The 24,662-nt window shown below is 37.2% G+C and overlaps 2 protein-coding genes across 3 annotated transcripts in view; one reads left to right on the top strand and one right to left on the bottom strand.

Moving 5' to 3' along the window:
• Positions 1-24,662, bottom strand: part of LOC103149653 (voltage-dependent calcium channel subunit alpha-2/delta-3-like) — a 130,992-nt gene that overhangs the window by 13,762 nt on the left and 92,568 nt on the right. For both annotated transcript variants that reach the window (XM_016680106.1, XM_016680107.1), the window contains 14 exons: positions 23,881-23,955; positions 22,494-22,577; positions 22,320-22,391; positions 21,705-21,766; positions 21,549-21,616; positions 20,136-20,181; positions 19,585-19,682; positions 19,362-19,455; positions 19,128-19,223; positions 18,257-18,378; positions 17,499-17,576; positions 4,292-4,353; positions 2,183-2,227; positions 2,042-2,104 (listed from right to left, as the gene is read on the bottom strand). In XM_016680106.1, coding sequence (XP_016535592.1) covers positions 2,042-2,104; positions 2,183-2,227; positions 4,292-4,353; positions 17,499-17,576; positions 18,257-18,378; positions 19,128-19,223; positions 19,362-19,455; positions 19,585-19,682; positions 20,136-20,181; positions 21,549-21,616; positions 21,705-21,766; positions 22,320-22,391; positions 22,494-22,577; positions 23,881-23,955 — 1,065 coding nt within the window. The remainder of the gene's footprint in view (positions 1-2,041; positions 2,105-2,182; positions 2,228-4,291; positions 4,354-17,498; positions 17,577-18,256; positions 18,379-19,127; positions 19,224-19,361; positions 19,456-19,584; positions 19,683-20,135; positions 20,182-21,548; positions 21,617-21,704; positions 21,767-22,319; positions 22,392-22,493; positions 22,578-23,880; positions 23,956-24,662) is intronic.
• Positions 7,405-13,789, top strand: lrtm1 (leucine rich repeats and transmembrane domains 1). The gene is made up of 4 exons (XM_007568921.2): positions 7,405-7,957; positions 9,774-10,158; positions 10,854-11,059; positions 12,306-13,789. The coding sequence occupies exons 1-4, from the start codon at positions 7,951-7,953 to the stop codon at positions 12,839-12,841; spliced, it is 1,134 nt and encodes a 377-aa protein (XP_007568983.1). The 5' UTR covers positions 7,405-7,950; the 3' UTR covers positions 12,842-13,789.

Raw genomic sequence — 24,662 nt, 5'->3', positions numbered from 1 at the left:
CTTCTGTGGCTTTGTATTGTCATATTGGTGCCGACAGATGAATGTTTCTACATCAATTTGTAACTGTAAATTTGAATGTGTATGGAAAAAAAATACATTTTTGAACACTGTTATGCTATAGCACCATTCATATTTTACAAATACAATATATTGTACAAACATAATAATCATGTCGTATAAACGTGATGATTATATTCCATAAACATGATAATTATATTGTATAAACATGGTCATTTCAACCAGATGATGGCAATATTATGCTTTCAGTGTATGCACATTAATAGAGGCTAATCTAAAGTAGTTGGTCAAGTTTTATTTCACGGTTGGTTGGAGGCATGTAGAGATGCTGATGCTGCTGAGCAACGTGGATGAAGTCATTATTAGCATGCACACTCTGAGAACTGCACAGAAGGAAAAATCAGTTTGATTCTCTTCTCGAACCTTCCTCATTGACCATCCTCTAACTCCTCATAGGAGAGTTATGGGAGGCTTCATAGTTTTACCACTTTAAATGTGTTCAACATAGATGTGTTATTATTCAGAGTACAATAAAATATCTGTTTTTTTCTCCCCATTTGTGTAGAACAAAGATAAAAGGAGGCAGCTCATGCAACGCATTTATTTAAACCCTAATTTCATGTGGCATGTAGATTCACGCAATGTGGTTTCTGTAGGAATCGAGACAACGAGCAGTCCATATTTTCAGCCAGGCATTCCTCACCACATGTATCCCAAATTAACTCGATATGCCAGCTTCTTCCTTCTGTTGAGTTTCATTGTCAGTGCAACCTAAAGGCATACTACTGCCAACATCTGGAGGAAATTATCACATTAATTCAAAAAAAAGATCATATTCACACAATGCATTGTTACATTTATACAAGATAATTATGTGTGTAAAATATATTTCCATGTTTGTACAGAATAATTATCATAACATGTTCAAAAACTTATTATTTTTTTTTTTTTCCATGACAGCAATACACTTCTGGAAATGAGAGTTAGTTCAAACAAATTAATTTTATTTATTATGATTTTATCTTACAGTTGCTTCAAAGTAAATTATACAACAGTCACTAATAGGTTTCTATTACAAAGGAACCAATATACAAACCAACTACCTTTTTGTGATTAGTGTTATTAAAATTAGGTATTAGCCCTTTAAATTTTAGACACAATTAAAATATCAGGGTTTGCTCACCTGTTTGGAGGAAAAATAATTAAAAGTAGATTAAGTGTGACAGCCCAGGTGCGTGTGTTAAATGAACGCTTTGCTAAAGAAGAGTTTGAGTCAATGTCAGTATTCGATTTAACTCGCATTTGTGAAGACAGGGTTTCTACCTGCACTGGAGTCAACATTCCTCCTAAAGCGACCACCTTGCCATGCAAAGGTTCCTCAGAGAAAATATTATCCAGGATTTCATCGGCATCAATTTTATATGCAATTTATGTTAAATGTATTTCCACTTGAGTTTTTTGGCCACAACAATCACAAAAACATTGCAATGTCCTGGAGGGACTAACTTTTCTTTAAATGGCCTCTTGGCCAGATCATGTGCATAAATAATAATGTTATTAATTATTATTAATTAATTAATTGTTATTCGTTTTAACTGGTGTGTTTTAATCACCTAAATAAGAATAAAGGCCACATACCAAAGCGTGTACATTCAGAGCAACATGTAAAAAGTTTAAAACACCCTGAACCAAGAAACTTGCTACCATGCATGGCGAGAACATACATTCAAAATACATCAGGACTAAACAGTAGATAATAACTTTTAATAAATCATGATTGAATTAAAAAGATAAGAAAAGTTTAAGCATATGAACACAAAGGCGGATGCAGAAAAAGGACATGCAGGGGAAGAGAAGGGCAATGACAGCCAGCGGACTTGCTTCGGATGAGCCAGAGTCAGAATGACAGCATGTCTGGTGACAGCTAAGCAGAAGGTACATGCTCAAACAGCACTTTGAGAGAGAGAGCGAGAGCAGTCTGTGCAACAGCATCAAAAACGAGATGCGTGCTTGTATGTCTCACCAGTGTGTAGTCTTCTGCTACAAGAATGAAGCCATTGTTGTCAATGAGGTAGCAGTTAATGTGCTGTCAATTAGAAAACATAGTTTAGGGCAGAGTCATCGCACAAAAAATCATGGACTGAGAAGAGGAAAAATGTCTGACCTCATCATCACAGCTTATGGAGCATTTCCCATCTAATGCTGCACACTGCAAAAAAACAAAAAAAAAACAAAAAAAAAACACAAACAAAATATATTTATTCATTTAAGGTGAGGAAAATTACTCTGGTAAAAATGTGTGAATGAGTGATGATTGTCATCTGTTAAAAATGCAACAAGAAATTTAAGTGTAACTGACTTTGCAAGCTGTCATATGTTGTAGGTATGACTTATTAGACAAACGCAGTTCTAATAAATGCCCAGATGTGCTTGTTCTGCATATCAAACCAAATCAAGCAAAGCAGGAAAGCTGCTGAATACTGCAGTTTGACTCTTAAGAGGAAGAAAGTATCTCAGTCTGATTCACACATCTGAATTCAAGCAAACCAGCAGAGGGTGCTGTTCCAGGTACATAAAAATAAAAGAGTTCTTGCAAGAGGACAGAGTAGATGGAACATTGTTTTTAAGAAATCCTCCTGTTTTTCTGTACTTAATTACTGTGTAGTAGTATTAACCTAATCTTCTAACCCAGAGCACTGTTTGCATTTACCGCTATATCTCAGTGTTTTATTCGTAGGGAAATTAGTTAAAGTGCTTTGAACAGTGCTCATTCTGCTTCACCCACTATTTAGGTAAAAAAACAAACAAACCAACCCTGATGTTGTGATAAATTCATTGCCAGTAAAAAAGGTTACATAACTGGCTCATTGTAGCAACAAGTTCAGTAAGAAGCAGTGACGGCAACGTTTCTAGCTCAAATATGAGTTCATAAGTTGAAGATTTAAAGGCATATTTTGTAGTAACAAAGAGTAAGGAATGACAAATGGTGTCTGACACCTAACAAAGCAACTATCTACTCAGAGATGATAAAAAAAAAACTCTGCTGAGCCCAGAGTGCCTGTAATTTCACACTGTGAGTGGCAAAAATACAAGTATTTTAAAAAGTAAAAGTAGCAATGCAGCATTCAGGTATAATCTGCATTTTATGCCGTATTGGAAATGCTCCACATTACCACACATGCATCAGAGGATGTGTTTTGCAATTTTGATTATGGAAGAAACTAATAAGCTGTCAGGGTTTTAGCTTGAAAAGAAATAGGCCAGCATGATCTCTGGAAAACAGCCATCCGCTGAAATAAGAACTTTTGAAAAATTACTCATCCCTCAACATTTTATATTGAAGCAATGAACACAATGTTTCAGATTTTTTTTTTTAGATCACATCACTTCAGCATCAGACATTTATTTACATTGTCACTGCTTTTTTAAGTAGTGAACATTTATCAATGACTCCACATAGCAATGAATCCATTGCATTAATATTGTATTTTAAGTGACTTTTGAGTGTTTCATTTGTTTGTCTGTTGTACTCATTTAGATACATTTTTCACTTGACTGACGTTAAGAAATTCTTAATTTTCGCCAAACTGAGACCCGGTCCACGCGGAGACGAGTTTAGGTGTAACTGCCAAAGTAACTCAGGCCGAGTATCCACACAGATTTGGCATCTTTACAGACCAGAATTGATCATGTTTGAAACCAGGTTCCAGAGTGGATACATTTTAGATCCACTCTGGATGTGGCTTTCATGCGAGCCACATTTTTTTTTTAAATGATGAGGTTGGTTAAAATAAAATAAAAAATCGACCTTATTGTCTCTCTCTATTCTGCATTTGCCTCACTCTTACAAATAGCAAAAATGACATCACTCAGGCCAATCAGTGTTAAAGCACCACAGATTGGCCCGGCATAGCTGCTTCATCATTTTCTGTGGCGCTGCATCCTGTTTTGTGGATGCTAATTTTTTTCTTTATTGTTTATAAATGCTCGATTCCTTGTGAACCGGGCCTGACACTATGTTGAATGTTGTCTCCTGCAGTAAGTCAACTGATGGACAGATGAAAGGACAGACAGTCAGCCAGAACTGAATATTAATATGATATTAAAAAGAGGTGATCATAGAAAAAGAAGACAGAAATTTGGAAAAGAAAGATTAGAATTTAGAGGAAAACAAGAACCTGCTAGTTTTTACTCTGTGTTTTTGGTTTATGTTCTTAGATTTGAAAACGTGTTTGTACTTCAATCATGGGATGAGCATCATGTCAGTAGGTACCTGTCTGCTGGCTGTCCAAAATTTTCTCTGGAAAAACTCCAACTTCATCTGGATGCCAACAGCTGAAAGAGATGCAAAACAATAAATTAAAGTTAAAATCACAAAAAAAGCATTAAGAACATAGTATGAATGCAATATAACATGCAAACCAAAAAAAGAAAAAAAAATAGTGAACAAACACTTGCTTCCTAACTTGGACCAAATGGACAAGTGGACTGCAAATTACCAATATGTTAGCACATTTTCCTGGATTTGGTCAAATTGTTATGTGTAAGTTCTTCATATGAGGTTAGTTATTACTATTGTTAGTTATAGTTTGTTGTGAAATATGACACATTGCTCAGATTTTGCTGCAAAAGAAGAGATACATTTGCAACAGGCAGAATCTATTACTTTCTCTGACAAAGATTTATTTCAATAGCAGATTTGATTGAATAAATGGAAAAACCTTACTAAAATAAAAATAAAAATAAACAGGATTTAAAATGCAGTCATTCACTGAGATATATATACAGTATTTTAATCAATATCGACTCGCTTAATGTATTGGCTATATGATGCCAACATTTGTAATTTGAGAAACTTTAAAGATACTTTGAAATTATGGAAAATAAATTATTTCCATAAGCAGGGACGATCAATTTGTTATTTTGGTAAAACTGCTGTAGAAACAGCAATTGCCACTCTCTCCACTCAGAGACAAAAATGAAAAGAGGAAACTAAGCAAATTAAAATAGATTGTTGCATTCACATGGATTGTCATCAGTAAAACACAACAGTGATTTAATCTGTCCTATTTGAGTGGTCAGTATGGATAGAAGAATGCCATTTGTGAAAATGACAGCAAGGTACTTGAAGTCCTTTCCTTAAGGCAAAGACTGAATTGCAACTAGAATTTTTCCCCCGTATATTCCAGTTAGCCAAGTTTTAAAAAAAAAGCTGACAATATTATTCATTACTGATTCCAACACAACCGGAGGTCTTCTACAAAAAGAGCTTGACTGAATGCTGAACTCCCACCTTAATAACGAACACATGTAGCAACTTCTGAATGCTGTCGGTGCCAAATTTTAGAATTTGGCACCGACAGCATTCAATACTTTATGCATTCAGATGAACAAATAGAGTTCCAGTCTCTGGCAGACATGCTTTAAAAACCCTGAATGAAATTCAGGTCTAGATAAAACCTGAAGGAGACTTTTACTTACATCAGAGAGGTAAATCCCTTCACAGCTTGTTACAGTATGTATGACATTTAAGGTTAAATAATCTTTGGGTGAAACAATCAACAGATCTATTTGCATTCTTCAGGCTGACCATTTTCACAATAAAAAAACAAGCTTAAAATGTGTTTTCACTTCCCAGTGTACCGACGACGTAATTGTGCGAATGTTTTCACGTGGTGTGGTGCTACTGTGACCCATTTTAGCTCTTGCCCATAGGAACAGGTGCAGATTATCCCATCCTAAGCTTTGCCAGATCCTTTGGGCAGCCCACCATCTCTACACCCACATGAAAAACCCGGGAGGAGAGGCTAATTTAAGATGCTGGGCAAGAGGAATGGAAACATGAGAGATGGAAAAAGGTAGAGCTTGAAAAGAAGGACTACAGACACAGAGTCAGAAAGAAAACGGTGAATTCTTGCAATCTATTCCACGTGGCATTTGAAGTGAAGAAACAGCACATTCATTAAGGAAATAAATTAATGGTTGGAGCATAAATCTACAACAGTAGCTTCAGGGCTTCGTTCTGTGCGATGGCGGTAATAACAACACTGATATTTAGAATGCACAGGGATGACAATTCAACACAAAAGCTCAAATCCATTCCACTAAGACACGGAAATTATTTTTGTTCCACGTATGAACATTTAATTTCCCTATGTATGACTGATTTAAGAACCTGAAAGTATTTAGGCGCTGAGCTGGGTTTATGAGCATAAAGATGAAGAGACAGAAAATCCATCCTAAATCCATCCCATCACCAATCTCCAATCAGTTCTGTCCCAGGCAGGGGGGATGACAACTGGTTTGCAGCCTACTGATTTAGGAATCTAGTAAGGATAGAATAAATGTACTACAGCACCGTACAAATGCTTTCAAACCCTTTGCACTTATTCACATTTTATTAGTTTAAAAGCAAATAGAGCAAACCATTTTAATAATTGTGAAATAAATTAATAAAATGTGATGGGTTTTTTTGTACAACCCCCACCCCCTCTCCTGAAAAGTGTGGCTTGAATTTCTATTCAGCTCAACTGACTCAATACTTTGGATGACAGTCTACGGTCTTTTCTGCATGGAGTTTGCATGTTCTCCCTGTGCATACATATGCTCTCTCTGGGTACTTCGGCTTTCTCTCACAGTTCAAAAATAGAACTTTACGTCTTGCAGAACACACACAAAAGATTTGCACACATTTGTAATGGAAATGCAGCTATTGTCAGTCTATTCTCTATATGTTTATACACATTTTAAAACTACTGGAAAGATCATTGCTCAAGTCTAATATGTCCTCTTGTGTTCCATTTGTAAGTTATTTTTACAGATGGGGAAGGAAGCAAATAGTAGACCCACAACAAGCAGCAGAACAGAACAGGATGTTGTCAAACAGAAAGGCAAATACCCAGAAACCAGAGTGAGCTAGCAAGCATCAAAACAGCTTAATATCAACTAGGATTTGTGCAGTAACATCAGCCTAACAGTCAATCTCTTAATGAGCAATGAAAAGGAAAAAAAAAAGTAAAACAAAAATCCAAGAAAATTTATTGCAGCTTCCCAATGTCGAACTGTATGTGTGCACCAACATGTGCATTTGTGCAAGCTGCGTTGCTGTGCTGAGGGCGTGTTCTGCCAGCCCCTCTGCCCACGGCTTATGCATAATATTATCAAAGCGTGCCACAGCAATAGGCATTGTGAATTTAAGTGCATGAGTATTTTTATTGCCTCGCTGCATTCCCAATCTAATTTTGTCTTGTTCAGTTCTTGCCAGAGTAACAGGAGGTGCAACATGGATGTTGGTGAATGTGTTTGTGCTATGATTTAGGAGGCACAGCTGTCCAGAGGGAGATGACACACCATCATATACACCAATGCAACTGGGGATAGAGGAGGAGGGGTGAGGGGTGACGAGTGAGCAAAACAGAGAGAAAGACAGACAGGGCCAAGTGCTGATTTGGTGTCAATAGAACAACAAATTCTAGTCATGAGAAATGGCAACGTACTAAGAACGGCAAACACTATGAACAAAATCATTCAGGAAGCCATGTGAGGATTTGGGAGATAGTAAGAGAGCAACAAAAGGAGAGATAGAGCAAGAGAGATAGACAAGAAGAGAGCGAGGGAGAGAGAGGAAGAGCTCCAAACTCGAGTGATTTCCAGACTGGCTGGCAGTGAGCTAGCGCTCTGATCTGCCTGCTCTGATGGGGTTTCATGCCCTCGCAGGCACTGCTGGGAAACCTGAGGGCAACGCTGGTTTCTCCCGCTTTTCTTTTTGCTCTCCAATTCCCACCCATTGACCAGACCAACCGAATGAGAGCCGGGACCAGACGATCTCAACCTCAATGACGACAAATGGATCCTACACCAGTGAGACTCACTACAATACCAAAAGGGAGCTAAAAGAACCCTGAACACAACACGGCCCAGAAACTGGCAGAAATGAGAGGTAGGATCTCCATTGTTGCTGTTTTGTGAGTGTAATTTCTATGTGGGTGTGCAAGGGTTATGAGGCATTAATCAGGATTTGTAACTTAAATTAAAAATTATAATCACTTTTCCACACTAACTGCTTCATATCAGGTCAGCATTGATTCTTTTTTTACACGTTGCAATTAGCGTGATATTGACAGTTGAGGTTATTCACAGTTGCAACTGTTATGGGTAATGTGGGCATGTCGTTACAGACTTCTTGTTATCGGCTTTATCATGAAGGGACACAACAGCAAAAAGCCAGTCCTTTGTATTGACCTCATTTCATAACTCCTGTTATACTGCCCATCTCGGATCATGCCATGTCTATATGTACACTTGAGAGTTTGTTTTTCAACTAATGCACAATAAAAAGCCCTTGTAATTACATTTCTTTATGTACATGCTATGAAGACCAAATGACCCAAATGACCTAAAAGATTCCCAGTCAACACAAGAAGCGAACTTCTTGTGTTGAACTTGACAGGAAATCTACAACGCTTGCTGGGGGAATTAAGAGAAATGTAAAAGTACCGGTACTTGTTTTGTAACATATTTCTTCAAGTTCAAAGAAGAGCTGTGGTTTTCGTGGCCCCGAGTGCTTCAAAGAGCAGACTGTGAAGTAAATAGGTGTCATTTAATCCATTCATTCCCAAGCTGGGGGTCACGACCCCAAGAGGGTGTTTAGATCATTTCTGGAGGCTGCTAAATGGTTGTAGAAATGAATAAAAATTCATGCCACAATGAAATCACTTTTGTTTTTACACTGAGGAGGGGTTTATATGTTATAGTGCTTGTGCAAGTGATTTTATATGCGAATTTAAAAGCATGTTTGCTGATAACCCACACACTCCGCTCACGCAGCAAATGAAAAAAAGAGACACAAACAAAGCAAACTTTGCCATCTATCAGAAGACCTGACCACGGATTATTCCAACTGAGTACACAGTTTTGAGGGGTCAGTAAAGGGTCACAAACAGAAACACGACCGCTGGGTTACAAATGAAATGGGTGTGAGAAGGAGAACTTGTTTCATAATGTGTGAGTAGAAAAAGTATTGACTTCTGAATAGCTTTACAGTGGTTTCATCAGAACGGACGAGTCAACGGCAATCTTGCCGGCCTATACAGAAAAAAAAAACAGAGACAAATTTAAGGAATCACCATGAATTCCCACTTACAAAACATTTATTGGAATTAGTAAGAGGAAACATTTATCAAAATGATTTAGTAATTTGATAAATAATAATAAACATGGCACAATTTTTCTACCTATGCAACAGCTATGATGCAACTTATGAGCAAGCTACACTCATAGACTTGGGTCTGAGCTTCATTTCATTGAGCCTCCAGCTAGTCAAGCCAATGCTATAAATAATGCTGTTATGTTCCAGAAGGAATGGACATGTGAAGTTATCTCAAAGGGAATCAGACACCCAGTATGTGCTGCGTATAGATTTGTGTGTGGGTGAGGGGTTATGAAGCTTTGGTGAAGTTACCAGGGGTCACAGTATAAGGGGGCGGGAGGGGAGGTGTTATTGCTAAGAACTGGTGGTGCGCATTAGTTATAAGTTTAATTTAAAAACAAAATCATCTGGATAAAAGCAAAGTAAAGTAGGAATAAAATAAATGTGAGAGTGACCACGGACATGGGAAACTTTGAAACTATGGTAGTTAATTACGCATACCAGTACGTGGGAGCAATGAAATTGAAACCATAAATTAAATTCAAATTAGATAAAAGTAGTACGCACTCACGTGGCGTTGTAATGTCTCGTTCCTGTGTCTCCACAGTGATTTTGGTGTGTGCACTCCTCTCCTCCCTGCCTTTGTCACATGCCTGTCCAAAGGAGTGCAGCTGCAACAGCAACACTAAAGTGGTGGACTGTCGGGGTCGAGGCCTCTATGACATCCCTCGGAGACTACATCCAGACACACAGGAACTGTATCTTCAAGATAACCGTATCAGGGGACTAGGATCGGTGGCTTTCAGGGAAATACCTCTTGTCCGCATTCTCGATCTGTCTAATAACTCTATAACATCTATTTCACCAACTGCTCTGCAAGGTCTGAGGACTCTGCAGCGCCTCAGTCTGGCATACAACGGCATCAGAGACCTTGACAAACGGCTGCTTGGGCCTATTCGCTCACTTTCCCATCTTGACCTCTCACACAACAGGTTAAGTATAGATGCTTGAAACTGTCACACCATCACGAGCATCATTGGAAAACTAAAGAATAAAAAGGAAAAGCAATTGCAATAATTTAACCTAAATAAAATTTTACCTAAATTTTATTTAGGTTATTTAGATTACATTAGGTTTTAGTGACTAAAAACCTACACAATTCACACTACGTGAAATAATTACACATTTCTTCAAGAGGAATTTCGAGATCATTGAGAATAATAAGAGATTCAAGTGTCTGGAAATTAATCTTTTAAAGCCTTTTTCAAACATGTAAGACAAAAGGAACAGAGGTCTTTCAAACTCTGGGAATATTTTTGAACATGAAATGATTTGAAATGCAAGCCTTTGCAATAAAAAGCATCATTCACACTTGATTCTAGATACATAATAAAAAGCCGCACAAGGTGCAACAGTTAGCCAGAGAGCTTGCAAAGCTAAATGTGGCAAGAGATGTGCAGCACAGTCTTTTCAATACAGAAAAAGTATAAAAATAAACAATAACACCATTGTGACAAGAGGTAGAAATGTGTATATTAAGGGATTTTTTTAACACTTACACAATTTGAGGTAACAGTGAAATATGAGAACAAGAGTCAACTTTGAGTTCAACATGAATTTCAATTTATCAGAGATTACCACAAAAGCTTCCTTTAATCTGATTCTCTTACTATGTCTCTTTTGTTAGTCTGTGGGGTTTGCCAGGAGTCATGGGAGACAGTCTGAAAAACCTCAGCTACCTGGGCTTAGCAAACAACAGACTAACAAGACTGGATCGCTCGCTGTTGGACACCATGACCCACCTGGACAGCATAACGCTACGAAACAACCCCTGGAGGTGTGACTGCCAGCTTATTGGCCTCAAACTCTGGCTGGAGACCTACCTCTTTAAAGGTTAGACCATTAGGAATTTTGTTCACACAGGAATCCAGATTAACAGGGAGATATCTGCCATAGGTTTAATGTTCTTATATCACAAGTTTCCCATGATGGAATTTCTGTGAAATCAAGTCAAATTTTTAATATGGCACTTCTGTCCTCCCTCGTTTTGTTACTGATCCTCACATTGAGTGGCTATAGCAAAAATCCACAGCAAATGTCTGAAAGGCAGCGAAAGAATGACTTTTATCAGTGTCTCAGCTGCTGAGGGCGTTTCCCCAGGTGGTTTGACCTCTAGACACTGAGGAGTATATTTTATTCTGATCCATCTTTTTACACAAAGATATTCCAGCAACGGTTGGGTAGAAACAACGTACAAACATGGAGAAATGCAACTTCTCTTACCTGGAAATATACAAAATATGTATTATTTGAATATAAGTTATGTTCTGTTATTGTAGGTCATTCTCTTCTGCTCCCTTTGAATCTTGCTTTTATCAGTGGGCTACAGTGAAAAGCACAAACTAGAGATTTGTTTTTTACCCTTTTTTGTTACGTGTAGCATGCTAATAATACATTTACTAGCAAGTTTTATGTAATAATGCTTCAAGTAAATATAATATTTACAGCTGAATGCTCCTCATTTAGGTTCTTCATGCATGAAGGAGAATCTCCAGTAAATTCTCTGGTTTGTTAAGTCAGATAAAGCACATATCAGCAACCCGTATAATTTCCCATGCTAGACCAAACGCAGCAGGCATTGGATAACAAAATTACCACTCTGCAGTGAAGCCAAGGCATTCATGGAGTTAGATAGTCCGCCTACATGTCCATGATACTCTGACATAAATGTTTTCTTGCGAGATGAAAATTCTAATTAGTGCAAAACAACACAATGGACCCAGATTTAAGTAAGCATGCAGACGCAAAGCTAGTGGATAATTAAGTTGACAGAATTGGAAGTGTGTGCCAAAGGATACTGGATTTGAAAAGAAACTAGAGGCTAACTGATGAACTCCTGATTTGATTCCTTTTGTGGAAGAACCAATTTCTTTGGATCTTGTGATCCAGAAGAGAGAACTCTTTAGATGTCACATATTTAACATGCTTCTTAACACAGAGGAAGTTGGTCTTCAACATAAATTCTACAATCATCATTAAAGGGAAATTGTGTGACATTTCCTGAGTAGAAATGACAACTTAACACAATCTTTCACGCTTTTATTTTGATTTTCTTCACCTGTTTCTCCTTACTCTCAAGGTGGAGTTGTGGATGAAGTTCTTTGCACTCAACCAGAAGAAAAGAAGGACAAAGACTTGCAAAAAATTCCTTATCAGCTGTTCCATGCCTGTATGACCACAAGCTACCATTACCTGTTTGCCAACATACACCACCTAGAGTCTGAGAAGCTACTGAGAGGCCACGTCCATGGCAACCATGCCCATCCCTCCAGCCACTCTCTCCATGTCCCCATGGCGATAGGTGAGGGTTTTGGTGTTGGAGGTGGAGCGGGAGCAGGAGGAGGAGGGGCAGGAGGCATGGCAGAGTGTGAAACTAAGCAGAAGCATCGACCTGTCAACCTCCGCCATGCCATTGCCACAGTGATCATCACAGGTGTAGTGTGTGGGATTGTGTGTCTGATGATGCTGGCTGCAGCAGTGTATGGATGTGCTTATGCGGCAATCATGGCCAAATATCAGCGAGAGTTGAAGAAGAATGAGGAGCTGGCTGCAGCACAGGGGGCCGATCATGCTACTGCAGATGAAAAGGAACCACTGGAAAATGCTATTGCCTAAGAGGTGGTAAAGTTTTCCCTGGACTCTAAGCCTCTTCCCTTTAACCTAATTATCTCTGGATGCCATGTTTGGGTTTGTACATGTGTGCAAAGAGTGAGAATTTTGTTTTTAAATTTTTGCATAAATGTACCTAACATTTGAGACTCGGGTAGCTACATTTCACAGGTATTTGACTATGCACTGATAAGAAGACTATCTTCCACTTTAAGCAGATTTCAGAAGCTGAATTCAACAATATACATTTTGTTTTATCTAAAAAAAAAAAAAGAAAAAAAGCATATCAATGACAGAAGAAATCAAATATATATTTATAAGTGTGTACTTGTAGGTATTTGTAATGTAACAATTTGGTATTTTTAGAAAGAATTATAGATTTTATCTGTTTTTTTTTGTTACTGCTAATCATTTTGAGTTTGTTTTTGACTCATAGTGAACCATATTAGGCAGCTGTTGTCAGTCATGTCCTCATCTATTTGTATCAGTGATGTGCATTTAAAAAAAAAAAAAGATGAGCCTGTGACTTAACTTGTGCTTGAGAGAGTGTGTGTGTGTCTTTGTACATGTGTTTACAGAAAGATGTGTCAGATTACAGAAAATTTTAAGTGTCTGTGCCTAGCAATGCTAAAAAGGTTTTGTGAAGGAAATATATTTTTGAAAGGATACTTTCCTGTCAAAATGGGGAATTCGTTGAAGCAATAATGAAACAAACTAAAATGAAAAGAACTTAGACTCAGCCTTTTTGTATGTATTTTATGGGTTCATAAAAAAAGAAAAAAAAAGAAAAAGAAAAAAATAAATTAAAAAAAGACCGCTGCACAAATGACGTTTACACATGCAAGTACAATTTTTCCAATCAGTCTTGTTTGTAACATATTACTAGTTACACAATGTTAAACATTTCCTTCAGTATGTAGTAAATATAATATAGGAAAACATCGTTCCTGATTACTTTATGAACACTGACTATCAATTTCAAAAGGTCTGTGTCCGCAAGAGTGAAAAGGAACTATAATAGAACGAGATTTTGTGCAAAGAAATCCAAGAACTTCCAGATAGTATTCATTGTAGTCTGGTAGGATGTTGTCATGGTACAGTAACCTTGAGTTCACAGTGTGTAAAAATTTATATTGAAAGTTTTTTATATGACTATTATGGTTGTATTAACATTATCAACATCTTTGATTTATTGACATTTTCATGCTAATAAATACACAAGTAAAATTAAGAATAAACACTAAGGAGTAATTTTAACGTAGGTATGTTTATTGTATAAAATATGACAAAGTTTCATTATTTTTGCATTTTATGAAGTTACATTGGGAATAAAACTACCTGATATTAGCTGGTTGATTAGTCTGGCTGTTCACTCAGGCATTTATCCTGTTAAAAAAAAAAAAAAAAAAAATCCCACAATGTAGTTTCAAAGCAGAACTGTTAAAAAAGGTTAGCTGAAATCTTTGAAAAGGTTCTCTGAAGTTATTGATGGTATTTGTTCTTTTACCTTTAGTAGAAATATAACGATAGCAGGCAAACAAGCAAGCACATTATCTGTTTAAGCTTACTTTATCTGCTTAAAACAACTCAAACTGAACTGTTAAGGTAAGGTAAGGTAACTTTATTTATACAGTACATTTTCAGCAACAAGGCAATTCAAAATGCATTGTTAGTGAATATTAGCAGTCTGCAATTTCACAGTAATTGGTGGCATCCATTAGTGTCCATGTTCTTTACAGCCAGAATGTTTTTTAATTACGTACACTGCACATATAGGGAATTTCAAACTATAAAAATGTCATAGTATAATTTCTTTAAAGTTTTTAAAATGTAATTGTTTAAATCATTGGGGTAGCTTGACACTGGTAGGCCCATGCTACTTTTGTTGAAATGCCTGCTTTGTGTGATGCAAAAATATTCCAAATTATTATTATTATTTTTACTTTTCCCACAAATAACGCAACATCCTTTTGAGTTTAACTGTAACAGACAAATCTATAGCACACATTCATATTCATTAAATTAAGACATTATTATAGGTCATTAATCTAACAAGAGAAACATGTTAGAAGACAATATAAGTTCGATTTTCTTTACTTGCATCTAGTGCGTTTTGTGCATACTGACTTGTTCAGAGAGAAGATTCATGTAATTAACAGCATTTTAACTCACTGTGTGTTCACTCGGCGTAGTAGAACAGCACATTGAGGTACACAGATGCCATCGGTGTTCATGCCTGACCTGAGTCGTACGGTTCTGTGTATTTCACGGTAGCGGCTTCGCTGCACGTGGCCTGGGATGTGACCACAAACACTGACGCACACACAAACTGACATGCTGGCGTAAACGGGTATGTACGCACACGCACGGCGACATTGTTACTCCAGTGATGTCTGCAGGGCCAGTGGCATGTGACGTCACTGGCCTGTCCTGTTAAGTTAGCGTGTTGGCGTATTTACAAGTCTGCAGCTCAGTGGAGCGCAGGGCAGTGAAAACTGGCCCTAACCGGCTTATGCTAAATTTGCATTCTAGCCTACATCTCGCCCCCATATCTGATACTCTTATATAAAATCATCCTTACAGACATACACAGATAGGACAAGCGTGATCATCATTACTGCACATCAGCACCCACTGCAACAATAGGATCCACCTAAATTCTTCTGACTGATTAGTCATTTGTTTTGCTGCTCAGAAGGATTTCAGTAAATGCTATTATGCTGAATGAACAGCGATGAAATGAGCAGGGTCAAATTATTCTGTGGGTTGGTGCAAACCGTGGGCTGCCTGTGCATCACTGTGCTCAAACCCTATTGCATAGTCATGCACAAACACATACTGGGTGTGTATGCAGTGGCACTACACAGACTCTCCCATCGTTGTCCTTCTGCTCCAGTGGTTCCCCCCAGGCAAAGACTACCCACAATGCACTGCTTTCAAGTCAACGTATCCAGGCACCGTGAAATAATTTTCTCTTTCTCTGCCCTTTTCCTTCTTCTCTTATTTTATCTTTGAATTTCATAAAGATCATCCTCCTCTTTCGTTCCATCGTCATGTCTTTCCACTTTTAAGATACATTCCTGCAGTTCTACTTGACCTCAGAGGTTAACCGCGTACATACAGATATCATTTGAAGATGCATTACGGATACAAGTCAAAATTAATCCTGTGTTCTGATACCTTCCCTATGGCTTGAGCAATAAAAAGTATAACAAATTCAAATGTGTAAGTGATTGTAAGTTTCAGATTTTCCAATTTGAATTTTTTTTTTGAAGCATAGGATTTTAACCTCCACATGCAATTGTGAAAGAAAATAATTTAGATGTCATCTAAACTATTAGAAATAATCTAAATTATTTTGTGATCCTGATCACAAAATAATTTAGATTATTTCATAAACAACAAACTAAGGATGGTGGAGGCGATGAAATGCAAACAACTTATTACTTATCATTAAAACTACACATACCTTATTATTTGTAATTACAATTTACCTAATTCGACACTTGAGACAGCTGCCTCCACATTCATGCTGTGAATGCGGAGGCTCACCTGCAATCCAGACTTACCTGCCTCACGTTTAGATTTCTCTTGAATACAGAATTTTAAACGTGGCGAGAAACAACTTTTATTCTCTCTTCATAACTACTTTGCTACTTTCAAGATATTTACAGATCTCACCATCTTCTCTGAAAATACTCAGCCTTACAGCACAATGAAAAGAGAGTTTACAATACCTCTTGGAATAATTTTATGACAATCTCTGTAGAAGAGTTTAGGAATATTATTGAGCTAAGAAGCAAGAAGTCTTTAAAAAAAACAACTTTATGCTGTTCTGTTATTGATATGGATAGTGTATCTTTAGAAATTCCTTTGTTTGTCTTGCGAGTTACTCCAGTCTGATTTTTTATTTTTTTTTGCTCTAAGCCTCAGTTTTTATTACTTATAAATTAGATTTTATAAAAGTGAACTACAACTGGTGCACAAAACGTATTTCAGAGAGGCTGTTTTTTTAATTAAGGTAATTATTTAGGTATATTCAGCTAAATACTTCAATTTATTTGCTTTGTCTTACATGAAACAAATGTAAAATGGGACAAAGACTGCACAACCCTGACAAATGGACATTCACTTAAATATAATTGTGGGTGTATCCATGGCATTTGAGACATATCTCAACCTTTTGTTGCCTACATAAAATACAAATAAATCACTAAAGGCCCAAAAATGATATGATATTCAGACCAGAGATGAATCACTATGAACCTATGTGAACCTCTAACTCTAATCATAGTTACTGAGTTGACATTCTGAATTAACTTGTGGCTGGCATACAAGATTAACACAAACACCAGATATACATATTTTACATATAAAATATTTAGATATTTTATGCATGTTGGTGCATGCTTTTGTGTGCTACTGTGCTCTGCACTGTGCAGTGCACTACAACGGATGCAATTGGACACATGAAAACACACGGAAAGCCAGAACATGTGGGCTGCAAGTGTTTCAGAGGAAAATAAGCAGGGGGGAGGACAACTGTAGAGCAGGAATATAAAGCACAGCAGTGTGAAGAAGAGAATACCGCAGTCTCTGTCAGCGTTGAAGAGTGTTTGTGTAAGAGAGACAGAGAGAAAGAAGCACTTGAATTTCCACTTACCAGCAGCTATGGGGGATTTCCTCTCATCCAGAAGCTGAATGGCAGTACTGGCCAATACAACACTCCTGTTTTCTGAACCTAAACCACACACAAGAGGAACAGATATCAGAACAGAAAAAAAGAAAACTGATTGACTAAAAGGTGATTGGAGAGCCATAAATTTAACATATATTTAACAGACTGTCGTTGCTACAGCTACCACATTCCTTGGAGGAAGGGTGCATCTAAGGCAAGTCAGGCAAGTAAATAAGAGGCTTTCAGATCACTTGTAATAGCTGGCACTAATGGAAAGCCTGAGGGTGAGAACATGTTCTTCCTTTGGCGGACATAAAATTTTTTTAGTAAAACTGTTAAATTGAATATGCGTGAGATGTTTGCGTATTAGTGCATCCATTTATAAAACTGTGGTTTCTGGGCTATTCTCTACGGAAAGAAGCGAGCCTCTCCCTAGCATATCTTATTTCAGCCATCAGCAATCAGTCTGGTCCAAATGCAAACAGAGCAGAATTAATAAACGAGGAAAGGCAAACACAGATAAAAGCCAGAGAAAATAATGAAACCAGGATAAACATGTAAAAAAAAAATAAAAAAAAGTCACAGAGAAATGCCAAAGTTAGTGTTGTGTGATGAATTGTCAAACACATAATGTGACCAAAACTAATTTAAATCCGGCTCAGCCAATATCCCCTTTAATACTTTAATTAAAACAAACAAACAAACAAACGAAAAATCAAATAAGAAACAAATGCACAGCTAACCTGAGTTGAAAGGCAGAGAATAAATAAAGGTGCCAGGAACTTGTTCTGCTGCTCTCTTGTACCATAGAGGAAAGTGATCAGCATTAAACACTCCCTCTTTGTCTTCAGCTGTCAGGAAGTCTCTTGATGCAGACAAGAAACATATGATATCAACAATGAAGAAACAAGCTAGTAAGACTAATTCGATTTGAAATCAGAAATAAAAGCAAACAATATAATGCCTTGATCAGAACTTTATGAAAAAAGGTAATTTTGGGATTTTAGTGATGCATCTTAGTTGCATTATTTTTTAGGTGGAATAACAAACTTCAATTACGTTTAATGTTTTTAATGCTTTAATGTTTTGTTTTGTTTTTCTCTTTTACATACAGCATTCCTCTCCAAAGTTGTTTTGAAGTATAATTCACTGCACTACTAGAAGACCAGAATCATGTCTCGTTTCAACCATATGATCAAAATGGGCCCTCTGAGATGAAATCAAATTGACTACAATGTCCTTGGACAACCCATGTAACACTAAGAACAATGTCTATTATGGGAAATGGAGAAAAAAATATTTACTCGTGGAACTCCATCTCAAATTTGCTGCAATATGGTTGAACTTAAGAACCATTCAGGTTTTCCAGCCAAACAATGATCCTGAGTACACACTAAAGCCAGCTTGGAAATGGATGAGGTTTTGGAATGACTGTATTCTTATTGATGCAAATCATTGAATGTGTGTGTCACATCTGTTTCAACTCCAAAAAAGAATGGTTCAAACGCAACATTATAAGCCCACAATTAGCCCCACATCTACACTCTTGTGGAGTGTGTGCAAAAATCTGACCAACCATAACACATTTAAAGTAGTCATATACAGATCACTTACAGGTTTGTGAGTTCGTCGGGCACCACAAATAGATTAATTCTGGACAGCCCTGTCCTTGTGCCAAGATAGGCAATCTCCACACCTTTGTCCGAGTTTCTGTATAGTGAGACAAGTTTATAAACTTGAACTGCCTTTGTGGGCAGCTGTGTTATTGGCATCAGAAAAATAACATAGGCTGTTTAATCGCACAAATGTTCCCTAATAACAGTGAAATCAGTGGAATGGGTGACTTACTCTGACTTATTGAGCACAAGACTGGTCCAATAGGCTTCAAGTGGAGCGGTCACAACCGCATCAAAGAGAACTTCCTGGATGAGTTCCTTGTCACCTGACAGGACAAAGGCAAATAGAGATCAGTTTTACAAAAAAAAAGGGGGACTGGGGGTTATTGATGACAAGTAAATACAAATAACGTAAGCTGATCCAGTTAAAGAAAAAGCACTAAAATTTAACTTACAATGCAAGCGGGGTTCCTGCCCACTGAGATACATTTTTATTGCTTCTATTTGAGACAAGTAGCGATGCTTGGGGTGCTCGTCTGTGTTGCAGTATGTCCTATAGCATAACAAGAGCAGAAAACGAAAAGACAAAACAACAAACATAAGTTTTATAGTTGTAACTGACTCAAGATCAGCTTCATTTTAAAATGACTCATTTAATGATCTGTTGGTTGAGTATCTACTTGTTATTTTTTTTCAATAGAGGTGAGATTTCCCTTCTGCTGTTAGGTAGTTTTGGATTACAAATAATATAAAACCATATACTAACGAAAAAAAATGCTTTGCTTTCGATCTACAAGGATTAGTTTGAAAAGCATTAACTGTAATCCCTTATGATGACCACAAATCACAGAAATAACCCAATAATCTGCCAAAGTCCTAGAAATGCAAACGCAACTGAGACATTTTATTTTCTTAAATATGTTCAAATTCATACTTTAGTTGTATACGTACAATTTAAACAGAATAAGGATGGAGAATGACATTTTATTTGTGTTATTTTTCTCACCATTCGTCAGCCAGTGCAACATCAGGATGCTCCAAGTCATGAAGTCCTAAAAAAGAATGATAATATTATGTCTCCAAGTGACTGTCTTAATAAAAGTGACAGGCTTCTATATTTAAAATGCAGATTAACTTAAACACAGAGAGTGTTTGAAAAATGTCCTTTTTGAACAAACATGACAGGCTTGATTAGACCAGGAAGAGCCAAGTCATGCTCAGAGAGCCCTGCATGACAGACATGTTTAGAGAAACACTTGGACACAGAAGCCTACAGACACAGGCACTGCCCCATGAATATTAAAGTCCATGAAGCTGGACATGAACATATACAGAAAACACTGTATATGCAGACACTCACCATCAAGCCAGACAAGGATATGAACAGCTAAACCACTTAATTACACAGGCAGAAACTGGGACGTTGAAAAGGAAAAGGGTAAAGGTTTTGAGTACATTTTTATTTCTATGTTGTTCTATGTTGAATTCTTGCTTCCAGGTTAGTCTTGGCTTTCTCTGCTTGACTCGGATCGTCTCTGGTAGATTTTCTACCGGGCCAATCAGCGAACAGAAGTAGAAGTTGTGAACGATGACGTTGATTGTAGTTTTAACAATGGCAGTGGAGGAAATGTTGACCACACGTCCAAATATTGCTGTCTAATATGCTCAGTTACGGAAGAATGCTGCACAGAGCTGGTGGTTCAATTTGCCAGCAGAATATTGATCATTGTGGAATAATTTCACCTGGCTAGCTCATAGTAAATAAAAAATTCATAACAGACATAACCCGGTTTATATTACAGCTGTTTATACTTATAATAAATTGAATAATTGATTTTATGTACAATAAATATGATAGTAGAACCAAAAACCTGTTATGCCTATTTTTTTCCAACTTAATCAAATTTATATCAACAAACTATAGTATTTCCAAACCTGCTTTGACTGTGTTTAATTATAACAAGCCTTGAATAAAGAATAAAATGTCATCAGTCCAGCTAAGATTCCTTGACAGAAATCGAAATGTGTTGCAAAAACACAAGGAATTAACCTCTATTTGTGCATCAAAGCATATGTTCAAAACCTAATTTATGGATCAATTTTTGTTGACATCTTCAAGTGTGTGTAAAAAGTGGCTTGTCACAGATATTACATGTGTATTTATGACAAATCCTGCAATTAGAAATAGTTCATGGAGTGTTTAGCAGTTATTTATCTTGCTGCTTAAATGACTGAGGGGGAAAAAGTATTATTCCAAAATTTGAAAACTATCAACACTGGAGCAAACACTGACACACAAAAAGTTGGAAGACATGTTGAGGAATCAATAACAAGTGCAGAAAAAAACTATCTGAACAAATTAAGGTGAAACCAGGGGTGAAAAGCTGAAGGAGAAAAATAAGACAAAAAGATTTTCTACCTTCTTCCACAGTGACATTGCCTCTGAAGAAATATTTCCCATGCCCTCTGGAAAGAGCAACTCCTAGACTAAAATTGAAATAGATACATTTCAACAACAACAATGCCAAAAAAAACACCTTTCATCAAATAATAACGCAGATAAAATCCTTCTTACCTGAAAGGAGTGCCTTTAATATCTGTGTAGTAGTAATCGTTGTGTAAAACCAGTACACGTTTCTGAAATCAAAAGATTAAAGATGATTTAGCAAATATTTAGTTGATCAACATCTGATATCTGATGGGATTCGCTACAGTCTAGCTCCATCTAGTGGTGCATTGATTGCATGGTTGTGGTTGAGACTGCTGGCCTGCTAAGCTCTTGCCAATGTGCGTTTCTACTGTGTACTTTGATTGGACTAATGCATAAAGCAGTCTAAGCTTTAAAAATGCTAAATGCCTACACACTCCGACACCAACAACACACATACACCTGAATACCACTCTACATCAGAGACAGGCGAGTAGTGAAACTGAATCATCGGGAGGCTGCAGCCCCCTGCATTCAGCAACATGTGCTTGGTGGAGATAAGAGGCTCACACACAGACGCACACCGGCGTATGCAGAGCAAATCAAATCGGAAACAAAATCCCTAAGTCATGGCAGTGCATCACTGTGCCAGGTTTAACAACCCTTTGGCAGAGTGGATTCTCACTGTCGGGTTGTTTTGCTCGTACACCTTTTGGAGGCAAATAACAAGTGCTAGTGTCTTCTGAATTTTGGACAGCTTACCCCCTTGTCCACACTCTTCGTCACCTCCATGGAGAAGGTCCCAGTCTTCCTGTTGACCATGGCATTTCTCAACTGGAAACACACAAAAAGCAGACACAGAAAAGCCTTGTAGATCTTCAGATATTCAAAACAGCACTGTGGCAAGGGCTTAATGTGGATTTGCTGGTGTCTGACCGTGTCATCCTTATCCTCCCATTCCACTTCAGACAGATCCACACTGCTGTAGTTCGGCTTCCTTCGCTTTTTGCCGTCGCCGTACTGGACACACAGGCCCATGAGAACACAAATTCAACCAAAAATGAAAATAAGCATTAGACTGTAAGTTCAATATAATCATAATAAACTTTCAACTCAATATTCATATGCCAAGATAAATAAAATGCTAATAAACACCATGAATGCATAAGATACATTTACATGCTTCTATATTTTCACTTATTCAATTAGTGATTAAATATGTTGCACCTCACAACTTCGTCTTTTCAACCGTTTGAACCGAGTTTTCTTTAAGTAGTAGCATTTCTCATGGTAAGGAGTAGAATATCTGAGCCACACACATGAAGATACATGCTTTTACACTGGTAATGATAAGCAGATTTGACAAATAATTTGTCAAGGAACGTCATATTGTCATTTCACCAAAGAGCTATGCCTTGTATTATATGAGCAGTGGTTTGGCTTTGTAAAATCCAGTGAATAATCACTTCAGTTGCATATCTCAGGCAAGTCACTTATATATATATACACACACACAACTGAGCAGAGCATCAGCTACAGTAATGCAGTACCTAATGCTCAATAGTGTTCAACCCACTGGCTGGATGTTAGTCAGCTGCTTAGTCTGATCATCTTGTAAAGGTGACATGAAGCAAAAAGTTGCTTCTTAACAGATGAATTCCTCCATGTTTGCTTATTTTATTTTAAGATGTACTTATAAATGTTACTTTCCATGAATCTGTCAGTAGGGTCCACCTCCCACCTCTCAACAGTTGCCGTTCATTAACATCTTTAATTAGACCATTATTAAACTCTCCGTCTGTCTGCTTCGCTGTCTGCCCTCTCCTCATCTGTTCCTTCCACAGCCGTCATTATGTCTTCATTTTTTCATCCGAGCTTGTACCCTGCACCTTTTCCCTCTTGCTTCCGTTTTTATAACATTTTGGACATTGTCAACTCCCTGAGCCCCTCCTGTCAGTATGCTAGCTTCCTTCACTCTCTTGTGAAGGGAGTGGGTGAGTACAATAGAGTTAATCACAGCCATTCAGTAGCCCTATCTCTGTCTATTCAGAGAGCAGCAGAGGGCTGGGAACTACTCTCCTCATCTACATAGGCCACACTGCTAAGAAGCAGACAGGACACAGAACAGAGCACCCACACATTTATTTTTTGTGCAAAACTGATCTTTAGTCTATCTTCATGCTGAAGCAAGATTTGGTTTTATTATTATTATTATTACTATTATTTGTGAGATTTGTTCAGAATAATGCAGTAGATTGAAGTTCCAACTTCTGCAGGATTGCTGGATTAGTAGAGTTAAACGTTGAGCATTTGAGATACTCACAAGTGGCCGCAGGTCTGGGTGGGTGAGGATGTAGCCATTGTTGGTGATTGCAAAGGCATAGCCGTGAATACCCAGCTAGGACAGAATGATAAGCAGAAACATAGAAACACATAAATGACGCACAACAAATTTGTACCTGATTGTTCATCTGAACCAATCAAGCTCTTTGTCATTTCTCTGAAATTGGAATCATTGTTTCTGTGATGAAATTCGGTACGAAGAGATTAATTTATTCATGTCTGGACAAATAACCCACTTTACCTAACCAAAATCCAGCTAGGTATCAGTGAAATAAAAGAAATCAGTGCAGGAAATCTGGTGACAAAAAATACACAGAATGTATTCCTACATATAGTTTTAAATGCTTCCAGCATGTTTTCCTTTTAGTAAGGAATAGTGGAAAAGGTGCAAAAGCCTCCAAAGAACTTTAATAAATCAACTTATGGCGTTGATAAGTTGATTTACTTAATGCAACAAATTAAGTAAAACTAAATGCAATGTTACAGCTAAAAACATATTTTTTTTCATTTGTATAACAATGGGGCTTCTAAATAAATTAGAATATCTAATGAATTAATTCAGATTTGATCTGTTATTCAATTGTATGTATTTGTTCTATTACGGAAGCAGACTTTTACTTTTGTATAATATTTTAATAAAAACTTTAAGCAACAAAAACAAATGAACAAAGCACTGCAAACAAATCTACTGAACACATCATTTATATTATATAATATCTTTAGCAGCCTGATGCTGCTTCTCTTACGGGTGTCAGTTATATT

Source organism: Poecilia formosa, unplaced genomic scaffold, assembly GCF_000485575.1.
Source record: "Poecilia formosa unplaced genomic scaffold, Poecilia_formosa-5.1.2 Scaffold232, whole genome shotgun sequence".
Lineage (NCBI taxonomy): Eukaryota > Metazoa > Chordata > Actinopteri > Cyprinodontiformes > Poeciliidae > Poecilia > Poecilia formosa.
This window is presented reverse-complemented; position numbering and strand designations above follow the sequence as displayed.

Excerpts from the sequence above, each read along its gene's own strand:
- lrtm1 (XM_007568921.2), top strand. Across the intron at positions 10,159-10,853 it reads CTTGACCTCTCACACAACAG|TCTGTGGGGTTTGCCAGGAG; the intron begins GTTAAGTATAGA and ends CTCTTTTGTTAG. Across the intron at positions 11,060-12,305 it reads GGAGACCTACCTCTTTAAAG|GTGGAGTTGTGGATGAAGTT; the intron begins GTTAGACCATTA and ends CTTACTCTCAAG.